Raw genomic sequence first — 14,196 nt, forward strand, 5'->3', positions numbered from 1 at the left:
GCCTGATTTTATGGCAGGAGTGCAGGAATCACCACGCCACGGCCTGCAGCCTCAAGTGCCTGTGGAGACCTACCCTTGCTGCGCAATTTGTGCTGACCAACAGCAGAACTCCAAGCACTGTCTAAATCGAAGCAACCAACACAAGGGCTTCACATCTGCCAAAGGTCAACAAGTCACACTGCACCAGCGCACATGCTGTATGTACCAAGGCGAGTGCCAGAGGACAATGCACCAGGTGCTCATTTTGATATCTACCGCAGTAGCATATTAAACGCGATAATCCTAAAATGATGGGCATCTGACACGCAAGGATGCAAGGACCTTCCCAAGCCCTAATAACGAGCACTGCAGACCTGCCTCACAACTACAAGCTTAATTTCCACCATGTACCATTGTTGTGTCCACAAATACTCTGTTGACCAGTGCAGGCTGTTTACTAAGAATCAGAACTTTACCCAAACCTGAGTTCCCTGCCATATGAGTGTGGTTATTTCTTTAAATTGGGACTTTGGCTAAAGGACTTGAGCCTGAAGAGCTCCTGCAGGGGAAAAAAAAAATGAACGTAGATAGAGTATACTTTTCAGCTCTGGGGTTGAAGTAACCCCTCAGCAGCTCATCTGTTTCAGAGAGGTGCTGCTGAAACAAACAGACTCTTTGTTTCTACCTGGAGTGCAGAGAAAAACCTCAAAAATCCTACAATAGCACTCTATTTTAGTCAGTGTGATCAAAGTACTCAGACATGATATGGCCTGGTGCTTTTCTTTTGGGATGAGCCTCTCAAGGCAGAAAGCATCCAGGGATATTTTAAAGACCTTTCTATAAAGAAGTGTTATTTTCTGAAGGGAAAGGACATTGGTCTCAGTACACAGACATAAATGTGCAGTAGCTGAAGTGAAAGCAGAAGTTGGCCAGCTGCATACAAATGTCAGTTTATTTACTAAACCAGCACCCTAGGAAAAAGTCTGGCTTTTAACATTTTAGCATCTCCTCTTCTGTCAGGTACCACGGCTAAGGTGTTTCTTATGCCATGTTAAGGCAATTATGCAGCCCAATAGTGCAATTAGCCACCTGCAGTGCAAGCCCTCCCCAGCAGCTGAGCAGCAGTACTTTGCTACAGCACACTGTCCTGGAACACAGAAGGGCAGCTACTCTGCCCGGCCAAGTGGTGCGCATCTCCAGGTGCACACACCCCATCTCCTGTTCTTCCTGTCCTCATGAGCTGGTTTGGAAAACAACAGGGCACTGACACATGGGTCAGAGGTTTATCTGGCTTTGGAACTTCTGCAGATGACTCGGGCTTCTATTGAGGTGATGCTAGCTGCCACTGACTGCACCAAAAGCTCCTCTGAGCTTGCAAAAGGCAAGAACATACCTTTTGACTTGTTAGCATGCAGTGCCTAGAGCAATGTGACCAGTCTGTCCCTAGGATTCTGGATGCTACCACATTGCAAATGATACTCTTCAGTAATCACAGTATTTGTGCAGGAGCATGTACACAGAAAGAGTACTCTCTGGCAGTAGAAGCACACCAGTATTATATAGGATGATCCAGTCTAATATCCACTGCTGGAACCAGGAGGTCCTGCCATCCCACTTCTGCCAGCACCGTACTGCTGCTTCTTCCTTTAAGTTCTGGTGTTAAGCAGATGCTTCTCAGAACCAGCCCAACTCAGATTAACCCAGAAGCAGATATAGCAGAAGATAGTTTTCTGCTGGATTTGTGAGCTGAATTGGCACAAGTGAGGGTCCAGCAAATGCTAAAGCTGGTGTAAGAGTGAGAGGTGACTAAGCAGCAAGATATTCTGGTGTAAGTTTGGAACAGCTTTGCCAACTGTTGATTCTTTTAAGTATCTTCCCCTTACTGATGCAGTATAAACAAAAATACTGGAAAACAATCTGACAGCACAGCCCACACAGCCCAGTCCTTTGAGTACGGACATCAAGAGAATTGTTGAAGGCACGAGGAGACTAACCAGTCCCTAAGGAAAGGAATGAGGTGAACACTCTGGAAACAGTACTGCTTTGTGTGTATATGGGCTATTTCAATGCTCTCAAAGGAAAACACACTGACCAAGGTCATAGAACTTGAAACTTAGTGTGAAAAATGCTTGTCAAAATGGCTGTGCACGAATATTTCATAATCATTGATTCCAACTTCCAAATAAAGCTGCCTGTAAAGAATATTTTTCTGATTCATTCTGGGGTTGACTTTTCTGGCTTGCACATTACTGCAATAAAGACCTTGCAATGGGAATTCACAGAACACATTTGTCAACAACATACAAATCTGAAGAGATTCCTGTTCACTGTGCTACAGATGTACCGGCTTTGCAGGGTTAAATCTGGCAAAAGCTCATTTCAAGCAGCAAACAAACAGACAGGGCACTGAACAAACACAAGGCAGCAGGAACTAGCCACTATTTCAAACCAGAAATGCACTGATGAGTCTAGAAGTATTCAAAGGGAACAAAAGAACAATGTTCTTGCTATTACTTTCTGCCTATCATAAGACACACAATACACAGGAATGCAATAGCCAGAAGACGACGAATCAACTTGTGTTCTGAGCAGTAGAGAGATAGAAAATATCCCCTTTCAGCATCAGAGGCTGCAACATACTTATCTACAATCCCTTCAGCATGTGCTGCCTCCAGGTGTGCTGCTCAGCTCCACCTCCACTGCCCTCCTGTAGATCACATGCCTGTAGGAACCAGACCCTTTCATAGAGATGCACCCAAGTGCACGCTTTATTTCAGGTGGTGCCACTTAAAAGTGACATTTTACAGGATCCAAAGAAACCCTAAATGTCACTCACTGGATCCTTCAGGCCGGCCATATGCCATAGCTGGGGCTGCCCAACATTTATGTGACACCTAGCAACAAAACAGTTAGAAAAGATGGCTCAATGACATACAGTTCGTAGTTTTGATCTTCTGTCTCTTGCTGCACTGACAGCTCCTCCAAAGTTGCATCAATATCCAGCTGATTCGTCTCCAGCTGCCGTAGCAACGTCTCCCTCTGAAGAAAGGAAAACAAGCTGGGTCTGAGCAGGAAGGGTCACTGTAAAGGATCTCTGCGTGCTCACAGGGTGCAGGAAGATCTTGCATCACCACTCTACCCACAGCAATTAATTAAACAGGGGCTTTGGTCCCTCTCACAGTGTCCAGTTTAAATACAGAAGCACAAAGGGAAGCTGAAGCAGTAGCAAAAGTACATTAATCCAGAAAGTCTGTGTGTAAGAAAGTAATTTGTTCTGTGAGCTATACTCAACCATAAATCAACAATTTGTGATTTTCAGACACAGAATCGCCAGTTGCATTTGGAGAATAGTATCAACTCCTGTGGAGAACAGTTGTGCAACTCATTCATTCTGATCTTTTTTTTGTTCCCTGCGCTAATGAAGTCTCACTGTAAGTAGGACTCATCTCATGCAAAACCTCACAATAATTTTCCTTTTATTGTCAGGGTAGATGAATGAGCACCTGTCAACTCAGTGAAATTTTAGAAGTCATTGCCCCTCTGCCTTCAGTTGCTACCCCATAGATAGGGGACAGTCCATTTCAAGTATGCAGTAAAGTGAGTTGGCTTCATTAATATAACACAAGGTAGTTTAATGAAGTCCCTCCCTTTCCACTTTTCCAGCAGAATCCAAGCAAAACCCTCAGCTGAGGGGAAGTACTGGCTTTAAAGGCTCAAAATCAATTGTAAATGGTCATGGGACTCTCCTCCCGATAGCCGGCTGGCAACAAGAGATCAATAACCACACACATTACGCTGAGACTGTGTGGGCATGGCCAGCTCCAAAGGCTCACTCACAGTGGATCCAGCATCAGCCTCCTCACCTGTCTGCCCAGCAGAACTAGTTCTGTGACAGTCCCAAGCCACAGAGCTAACACAGCATCTGTTTCTGCAGAAACATGATTCAGGATCCCCTGGCCAAGACTAGAGCTGTCTGTGGCCACCACCCCACTCCACGGTACAAATCCCTGCACCAGAGCCCCTGCCCCCCTGCTCAGACACAGCTGGCTGTCACACAGCTGGACAGCAATGGCCAGGCTCCCACCACCGGCACCCCGCTTGCCTCCTGGGGAGACTCTGAGCAAGGGGCACACAAGTCAGTTTACACACTGAATTCTGGAGTCAAAAGTCACGATGTTCAGTGCCTGAAAGCATCAATCCTCCCTCTCCCACTGCCTGCGTACTAGATGGCACAGGACGCAGGGACAGCTTGTGCTGAGACACGTCCGATGACTCGCAGCACTGCACAGTGCCTGTTAAAGCGGGGTCCACTGGTGCCATGGGCTGCCAAGCTGCACCACTGCCCAGACAGGAGGGGACAGAAGAAAAATCCCAGGTATCCTCCAAACTGCAAAGGTTTTTGCTTTTATAACTGCCTTATCCTCAACGGACATTTAAGCTTTCTAATATGACAAATATTTTTGAAGTTTAGCATCAATAACCATGGTGAATTTTTAATTCCATGTTTGACAACACATATGTTTACTGCAGAAAGATCCCACTCGAGTAAAAAGCACAGAAGGAAATCTACTATGTAATTTACAGAATAAAATCCCTATAGGAAAACATACATTTCTATAAAGCAATGGCATTCAGTCGCTATGTTCATATACTATTGACAATATAGTTTCACAGACATGACAACTTTGGAGCTATCAAGAAAGTGTACAAATTTAAAGAGCAAGTAACTCATCTGCCTTATATAAAACACATCACACTACTCTGCCCAGGTGAGTAGTCAGGGCACAGCTTGACCCCTGCATGGTGCAGGCTGATTTATATCAAATTTTACCATGACTTAAATCAGCAAGCAAGGCTTAAGTAATTTTTATTTTCTATTATAAGACCAGGTGATTCATAGTGGTTGATAAAAATTAAAAATGCTAATTTAATCAAAGATACAGCCTTTCTTGAAATTTAAGAGCTTCTATGATCATTTAAGCTAATTTACTGCTTCCAAGGCATTTAGAGTCTTCATTCTTACCTTTGTCATTGTGTTAAGAACTTGGAGTGATCCATATTTCCTTTGCTAGGTAAGTTTTACTCATCATATTCATAAGCTCTATGCAGATGGAAACTTGACTTCAATTAACATGTATACAAAGAATTATGAAGTAATTAGTTAACTCAAATTCCCTTTATTGTGGTATACAGACAAGAAAGTTTCAGCAAAACATGCTATACATATTTAAACTTGTTACACTAAACAGAAGAAGTATTAATCAAGATTTTAGAAGTAATTCTAAATTTTAGAATTCAAGAAATCAAAGATTTTAGAAGTAATAGATTTAATCCTTTTATGTTATTCATACACTGTAAGCAAAAATGAGACAAAAAAGCAAGTTTTCTCCTTCTTTGTCCTTGTCCTGGTTTCGGCTGGGATAGAGTTAATTTTCTTCCTAGAAGCAGGCATAGTGCTGTGTTTTGGATTTAGTAGGAGAAGAATGTTGATAACATGCTGATGTTTTTAGTTGTTGCTAAGTACTGCTTATGCTACTCAAGGACTTTTTCAGCTTCCCATGCTCTGCCAGGCGCACAAGAAACTGGGAGGGGGCACAGCCAGAATAGTTGATCCAAACTGACCAAAGGGCTATTCCATACCATATGACGTAATGCTCAGTATATAAACTGGGGGGGGGGTGGCCAGGGAGCAGCGATCGCTGCTCGGGAACTGTCTGGGTATCGGTCGGCGGGTGGTGAGCAATTGCATTGTGCATCACTTGCTTCGTGTATCATTATTATTATTATCATTATTATACTGTTACTATTAGCATTACTATTTTACTTTATTTCAATTATTAAACTGTTCTTATCTCAACCCAGGAGTGTTTCTCACTCTTACTCCTCTGATTCTCTCCCCCATCCCATCAGGGTAGGGGGAGTGAGCGAGCGGCTGCGTGGTGCTTAGTTGCTGGCTGGGGCTAAACCACGACAGTCCTGTTTCCTAAGATGAGTGAAATAAATGCCGAGCAAATTAGCTGAATAAACAGAGGCAGAAGGCACACTGCTCTCCAATGCTTACCTTAGGCACTTAGATAATGGCTTTTATTAAACAAGAGGTTTGCCTTTCCTCAGACTTTGGCAGTAAGGCATATACCAGAGTTGTATTTATTTCAATTTTCACAGAATACAGTAAATTAAGAACTTAGATTTAATTAAGAGAGAGGTGCATTTAATTTTGTAAAAATTCACCACTAATAATGGACTTCCAAATACTTAAGAAATAAATTCTATTTTACCATGCTGGTATTAAAATATTAAAGAAACATATTATTTTTAGCAATGACCCAAAAGAAGGGAATAAATCATGTGCTACAGACCAATGCTTTGGCTGAACGCCACTTTCAAGTGCTTCCTGGGAAAAGGTAATTTCAGCTGTCTGCAGAATTTTGTTTCCTTCTAGCACAGCATCCGAAGGCCCAGCTGACCTGATTGTATTTGCACATTATGTGGGCCACTAGCAATACCTACAGCTAAACTGCATTCTCAAGTTTGACAATCCTTCCCCTGGAAAGGAACTGATAAATAATTGAAGAGCCCAGGCTGCTAGAGGGAATCTGCTCTATACCAGGGGTATGAATTTCAGCCATTGCTTTCTTCATGAAAGATGCATGAATGTAAACTGAACACAGAAACGTGCAACTTAAAACCAATGCACTGAACACCAACTTTGCTAAAGGACAGCATCGAATCTTGCATATGGCTGAGCAACTCTTCCCCTTGAGAGCTCCGGGAGGCTAGGCTGAGGAACACAGAGAAACCTCAGAGGTCGACTGAGACCGATTAAACAATACGTGCTTTTAATACCTGGTAGTATTCCTCTCTGTTAACCCTGCTTTGCACCAAAGTACCAGGGAAATGACTCCTTTCTGGAGCCTGTTACTGGCAAGTCTCTCTGAAGGTATAAGCAGAACCTTCAGGAATTAAGTCTAGCTGTGATTTTCCTATAAATTTTAACATCATGCTGCACTGCTGGTTCATCAGGTCCAGTGGGGCCTGGCTCCCCATACACTCAAAGGCAAGACTCCCAGGGAGCCTTCAGGAGCAGCAAAATGCCCAGAGCCACCCAGCAGCAGCTACTGAGGAGCAGCACAAAGCTCTTCTAATAAATCTGTGGTGCAAATGCCAAGCAGCACTGGGAAAACTAAGTGCAGCACATCTTGGCTGAAGTTTGACATTAAGTAAAGCCCCAAAGCCTGGGGGAAGAAACCAAAAGCCTCCAAATTTGCAGCGTCACCTGCCTTGGCAGAGAATGGCAAGGCCAGGGATCTCCTGCACACCAGAGGGAAATGAAACAAGCCATCTCCACATTGGATCCTGTCCTGGTTTCGGCTGGGATAGAGTTAATTTTCTTCCTAGAAGCAGGCATAGTGCTGTGTTTTGGATTTAGTAGGAGAACAATGTTGATAACACGCTGATGTTTTAGTTGTTGCTAAGTACTGCTTATGCTACTCAAGGACTTTTCAGCTTCCCATGCTCTGCCAGGTACACAAGAAACTGGGAGGGGGCACAGCCAGAATAGTTGATCCAAACTGACCAAAGGGCTACTCCATACCATATGACGTCATGCTCAGTATATAAACTGGGGGGAGTTGGCTGGGGGGGAGCAATCGCTGCTCGGGAACTGTCTGGGTATCGGTCGGCGGGTGGTGAGCAATTACATTGTGCCTCACTTGCTTTGTATATTATTATTATATTGTTATTATCATTACTGTTTTACTTTATTTCAATTATTAAACTGTTCTTATCTCAACCCAGTTTTCTTACTCTTACTCCTCTGATTCTCTCCCCAGTCCCACCGGGGCAGGGGGAGTGAGTGAGCAGCTGTGTGGTGCTTAGTTGCTGGCTGGGGCTAAACCACAACAATCCTATGCTGTGATTTTTTTCAGGATGCACAGAAAAGCACCCATCTGCAATCCCTGTATGAGCACAGAACTGCAGGAATTAGTTTTGCCATTGCTGTTTTAAAGGAAAAGTCAGGCAGCTATGGCCCGATCACTGTCTCTTTGAATGACAGGCAGAGGACAACTTCCTCAACTGCCACCTTCTGTGTCGAGGGACAAAGAACAGAGCAAACATAATTACAAGCATGGTTTACATGTGCCCACCCAAATCTCCCCTTGCACATTTTGGGAACTAAACTGTAATGAGAAGTCTTTTTAAGTTTTTTCCTGCATTGTTGAATTATTTAATTACATTACATGAAAAACACACAATTTGGGAGTCTAATTATGTGGCACCTGCATCTTTTGGACTACCCCCAGTGCTACCCCGACCCCACTAAACAGGAGATTAAATGTGGGCTGGTCACCCCATCATCCTCACCTCTCCTAAACAACCGTCACTGGACTCTCCAAACAGCTAAAGGTTATAATGATTTATCTTTTCTATTTCCCTGAAGACCAAGATTTGTCCAAGAAGTTCTCTGGCTTTGGGGCCAATTACCTTTTCTAAGTGTCCTAATTGCTTTCAGTCGCAAATTCATAGATCCTGTTTACTTACACACAGCACATTTAAATGAAAGGTTTCCTAAGACTCACATCCTAAAGCTGCTTCCAAGCAAACCTGATACTACAAATGCTTTGGTATTTCCTGCTTATAACTATGGCTAGGAAAATCATCGCAGATACTGATTATTAACAGTATCATTATGAGCAGCTTTCAGAAACAAATCTGGCAGGAAGGCTGTGCTAATGTCTTTGTCTGTTATCAACATCTATTTGAGAAAAAAAGGAGAGATCTACAAACCTGACAAAAGTAACCTGGGAACTAATTATTCTGCATGGTTTCCACAAGACATCACTTTACCATAGGAGCCAAGGTTATAAAACCAGACATTCAACCAACCATTTAACCATGCTGGTAGACTTCAATCTTCTCCACTGAGCAGCAAGTTGGGTTTCTATCTCAGATTTCTATAACTTCCTCCTCAAAAATTTATTGTTCAACTTGTTTCACTGGGTTTTTATACATTCAATTTCCTTACCCTGGTTCTTTCTGCTCTGCAGCCTGAGGACATGGTAACATCCACCAATATACCTGAGTCTCTTCTGAACTAGCATTTCAGTGGGGATTATTTGTATAAAAAAACCACACAGACATTTCAATTACTAGTGAAAGATAATCAAGATCAACTGCCTGTTTTTTCTATACAAAAGAGAACAATGATACATCATCATATGTACCCCCAAAAAGCATATGTTGATCCCAAAGGACTCCTGCATGATCACCCCAAAAGGTCCTCATCTAAAGGACCACAGCTGAGAATTCCACCTTTCTGTGCCCATTCAGCCTTTGCCAGTCCACCCAAGGAGCCTCAATTATGAAGGAAATATGAGACTTGGATCTATGTGCATAGGATCCAAGCAGATCAGTTACCATTAGGGCAAAGATCTTCAGTAAACAGTTGTCCGTGAACTGTTCAGTTCAAGACCAAATCTCTTCTTATCTGAGTTTTAATTGAACAGAATTTAAATACAAAGTTTAACAAAGAGGCTGGTGCCATCGGTGGAATTTTGGTTTTTTTGATCACGAGGAGGTTTACACAGCACCAGGCCTGCTAGTGGCTGATGGAGATCAGCTGTCTCCAAAGGGGAAAAGGATTCTCACCCATGAGTTGGCAGGACTGAGAGAGAAGGCTTTAAACTAGGTTTGACGGGGGAGGGGGATATAAACGGGCTTGCTAGTGAGGAGCCCAGGGGCAGCATGGCAACATTGGGGGCGAAATCAATAGCCTGGCTCAAGTGCACCTACACCAATGCACGTAGCATGGGCAACAAACAGGAGGAGCTGGAAGCCCTTGTGCAGCAGCATGGCTATGACATAGTCACCATCACAGAAACATGGTGGGACGACTCTCATGACTGGAGTGCTGCACTGGATGGCTATAAGCTCTTCAGAAGGGATAGGCAGGGAAGGAGAGGCAGTGGGGTGGCTCTGTATGTTAGGGAGTGTTTTGACTGTATAGAGCTTGACAGTGGTGATGACAAGGTAGAGTGCTTATGGGTAAGGATGAGGGGAAAGGCCAACAAGGCGGATGTCCTGTTGGGAGTCTGCTACAGACCACCCAACCAGGATGTAGAGGCAGATGAAGCGTTCTACAAGCGGCTGGCAGAAGTCTCGCAATCGCTAGCCCTTGTTCTTGTGGGGGACTTCAACTTGCCGGACATCTGCTGGAAATACACCACAGCAGAGAGGCAACAGTCTAGGAAGTTCCTGGAGTGTGCAGAGGATAACTTCCTGACGCAGCTGGTAAGTGAGCCTACCAGGGGAGATGCCTCACTTGACCTGCTGTTTACAAACAGAGAAAGGCTTGTGGGAGATGTCGTAGTCAGAGGCTGTCTTGGGCTTAGTGACCATGATATGATAGAGTTCTTGATTCTTGGCAATGTAAAGAGGAGGGGCAGCAAAACTGTTACCATGGACGTCTGGAGGGCAGACTTTGGCCTGTTCAGGACCCTGGTTAGGAAAGTCCCTTGGGAGGCAGTCCTGAAGGGCAAAGCGGTCCAGGAAGGCTGGGCCTTCTTCAAGAAGGAAGTCTTAAGGGCGCAGGAGCGGGCTGTCCCCATGTGCCGTAAGACCAACCGGTGGGGAAGACGATCGGCCTGGCTGAACAGGGAGCTTTTGCGGGGACTTAGGGAAAAAAGGAAAGTCTACTGCCATTGGAAGAAGGGGCGGGCAACTCAGGAGGAGTACAGGGATCTTGTTAGGTCATGCAGGGAGGAAATTAGAAAAGCAAAAGCCCAGCAAGAACTCAATCTGGCCAATGCTGTAAAAGATAATAAAAAATGCTTTTATAAGTACATCAGCAATAAAAGGAGAGCCAAGGAGGATCTCCATCCTTTCCTGGATGTGGGGGGGAACATTGTTACCGAGGACAAGGAAAAGGCTGAGGTACTTAACGCCTTCTTTGCCTCTGTGTTTAACAGCCAGACCAGTCATCCCCAGGGTACTCAGGCCCCTGAGCTAGAAGATAGGGATGGGGACCAGAATGGAGCCCTCATAGTCCAGGAGGAAGCAGTTAATGACCTGCTATGCCACCTGGATGCTCACAAGTCTATGGGGCCAGATGGGATCCACCCAAGAGTATTGAGGGAGCTGGCAGAGGAGCTTTCCAAGCCACTTCCCATCATCTATCAGCAGTCCTGGTTAACAGGAGAGGTCCCTGATGACTGGAGGCTTGCCAATGTGATGCCCATCTACAAGAAGGGCCAGAAGGAGGACCTGGGGAACTACAGGCCTGTCAGCCTGACCTCAGTGCCGGGAAAGACTATGGAGCGGTTCATATTGAGTGAACTCAACAGGCAAGTGCAGGTCAACCAGGGGATCAGGCCCAGCCAGCATGGGTTCATGAAAGGCAGGTCCTGCTTGACCAACTTGATCTCCTTCTATGACCTGGTGACCTGCCTGGTGGATGAAGGAAAGGCTGTGGACGTCATCTACCTGGACTTTAGCAAAGCCTTTGACACAGTCTCCCATAGCATTCTCCTTGGGAAGCTGGCAGCTCATGGCTTGGATGGACGTACTCTTTGCTGGGTAAAAAACTGGTTGGGTGGCCGAGCCCAGAGAGCTGTGGTGAATGGAGTTAAGTCCAGTTGGCGGCCAGTCACGAGCGGTGTTCCCCAGGGCTCCGTTTCGGGGCCAGTCTTGTTTAATATCTTTATCAATGATCTAGATGAGGGGTTTGAGTGCACCCTCAGTAAGTTTGCAGATGACACCAAACTGGGTGGGAGTGTTGATCTGCTCGAGGGTAGGAAGGCCCTGCAGAGCAGCCTGGACAGGCTGGACCAATGGGCCGAGGCCAGCTGTATGAGGTTCAACAAGGCCAAGTGCCGGGTCCTGCACTTTGGTCACAACAACCCTATGCAACGCTACAGGCTTGGGGAGGAGTGGCTGGAGAGCTGCCTGGCTGAAAAGGACCTGGGGGTGTTGGTCAACAGCTGGCTGAACATGAGCCAGCAGCATGCCCAGGCGGCCAAGAAGGCCAACAGCATCCTGGCTTGTATCCTGGCCAGCAGGAGCAGGGAGGTGATTGTCCCCCTGTACTCGGCGCTGGTGAGGCCGCACCTGGAATCCTGTGTCCAGTTTTGGGCCCCTCAATACAAGAAAGACATTGAGGTGGTGGAGCGGGTTCAGAGAAAGGCAACAAAGCTGGTGAAGGGTCTGGAGCACAGGCCTTATGAGGAGCGGCTGAGGGAACTGGGGTTGTTTAGCCTGGAGCAGAGGAGGCTGAGGGGAGACCTTATCGCTCTCTACAACTCCCTGAAAGGAGGTTGTAGTGAGGTGGGTGTTGGTCTCTTCTCCCATGTAGTTAGCAATAGGACAAGAGGAAACGGGCTCAAGCTGCGCCAGGGGAGGTTTAGGTTGGATATTAGGAAAAATTTCTTCACAGAAAGGGTAGTCAAGCATTGGAACAGGCTGCCCAGAGAGGTGGTGCAGTCACCATCCCTGGAAGTGTTCAAAAAACGGGTAGATGTGGCACTTTGGGACATGGTTTAGTCTAGTCTACCCTTAATTGGTTTAGTGTGGACTTGGTAATGTTAGGGTAATGGTTGGACTGGATGATCTTAAAGGTCTTTTCCAACCTAAATGATTCTATGATTCTAAATGTGCATACATACCATTTTTGACTTAGTAACTACACCACTGGATGCAATTTTCTTGCCAGCATTATTCATCACCTTGGAGCCTTTCTCCAGGGGTAAGCATTTGCAAACACACCAGAGAGAAGAGTCCTCTTGCAAGCAGAGTCATGTTTAAGGCATGGGCACCAATGTACTAACACAATTCTGTTAACAACTCTTATGAAAACAGAAATCTACTCAGGATCCGTTAACAACAAAAGAAACCCCAAATACCAAATTCCCGCCTTAGCGACAGAGAAAATGGAATCTGTCCCACCTGCCCAACACGTCAGGGAATTACCCTCTGCCTTACCTGCAGCTGCAAGAATGGGATGTTGAAGAACTTGTGCAGGTACTTGAGGCCAAAGCTGTTCTTCATTGAAGACTCAGCATAGCGAAAATATGAGGAGCCGGGAGGCCTGTCTCAACCAGATAGGTAGAGAGAAGAAACTGTACAAAGGACAAGGACTGCATACACACAGAAGAGGCACTTGCTGAACTACATGCCATGAACAATCCTCGTTTACAAGCCAACCCTTCAATCCCCAAATGTAGGCTAGCAGGTCATTCTGCTAGGGACTCGTTATTTTGTTCACAGACAAAATTCACACTTTGCTCCTCCTGAAGGGTGGCAGAATATGGCTGCTGTTGTGTTGCAGCGTCATGGGGCTGCCAGACTAGGAAATACTATGTCAGGACACTGGGCCATTGGTTTACTAAACTGTGGGTTTCACAGCTGTACAAGCTGTTCATTTCTCAGTGAAAGTTTTGTTTTAAAACCACAAACAGACCTACATTAAGTCACAAGCATCAGCAGTGGGCATTAAACTCAGCTAAGTCACATTAGAGATTAACTTGTAAAGAAATTATTATGTTAGGGAATCAAGCCTTAAAACTGATACCATTTCTGTGTGCTTGACACAGGCACAAACAAATAAGAGACTAGGAAAATGAAAAAATGCCTTAAAAACATAAAACCACACAAAAAGGTACAATCTATCGAATCCAAAACAATATTTTATACTAAATAACAGAGAGCCTCAGATCTCTGCATAAGGGAAAATCTTGTCTGGCTGGCAAGGGTGGCCAGTAATGACTTGGCTGTGCCCAGTAAATGTTGTGTGGGGATGCTCTCAGAGAAAGAGCAAGGAAGACAGCTGCACTAGCTGGCTCTCTTGTAGCAGAATTATTTGGAGTAGAGAACAGTTGTACTGCAGGGAGAGGATTCTTTCACAAGAGAAGGACTATCCAGAAAGAAGATGACTTCTTCGGAAAAGTCCTTCTGAAAGGCACATGCTGGCAGGTTCTCACTGTTCCCAGGAACATAGCTAACAATCTGCCCAGTACAGGCTCCTAGATCAAAGGAAAAAGAGCCCATCGTGTAAACTGAAGCTGCTGTATGAGACACTCAGAGCTATGAAAGCCCAAAAGCTAGGCACAGGGTGTGAGGATGAATACGATGTACATCTTAAACATGGCAGCAATACAGTTGTCTACGGCTGATGACAGCGACTAGCCGAGGTCTGCTCCCCTGTCTGGTGACCGTGGTGCCATC

The 14,196-nt window shown here is 45.2% G+C and overlaps 1 protein-coding gene across 1 annotated transcript in view; it reads right to left on the reverse strand.

The window, feature by feature from the left end:
* The window catches only part of RABL6 (RAB, member RAS oncogene family like 6), a 62,132-nt gene that overhangs the window by 25,214 nt on the left and 22,722 nt on the right, over window positions 1-14,196 (reverse strand). The window contains exons 7-8 of the mRNA XM_075716648.1: window positions 12,955-13,060; window positions 2,915-3,018 (exon numbers count right to left, since the gene is read on the reverse strand). Coding sequence (XP_075572763.1) covers window positions 2,915-3,018; window positions 12,955-13,060 — 210 coding nt within the window. The remainder of the gene's footprint in view (window positions 1-2,914; window positions 3,019-12,954; window positions 13,061-14,196) is intronic.

Source organism: Pelecanus crispus, chromosome 9, assembly GCF_030463565.1.
Source record: "Pelecanus crispus isolate bPelCri1 chromosome 9, bPelCri1.pri, whole genome shotgun sequence".
Classification (NCBI taxonomy): domain Eukaryota; kingdom Metazoa; phylum Chordata; class Aves; order Pelecaniformes; family Pelecanidae; genus Pelecanus; species Pelecanus crispus.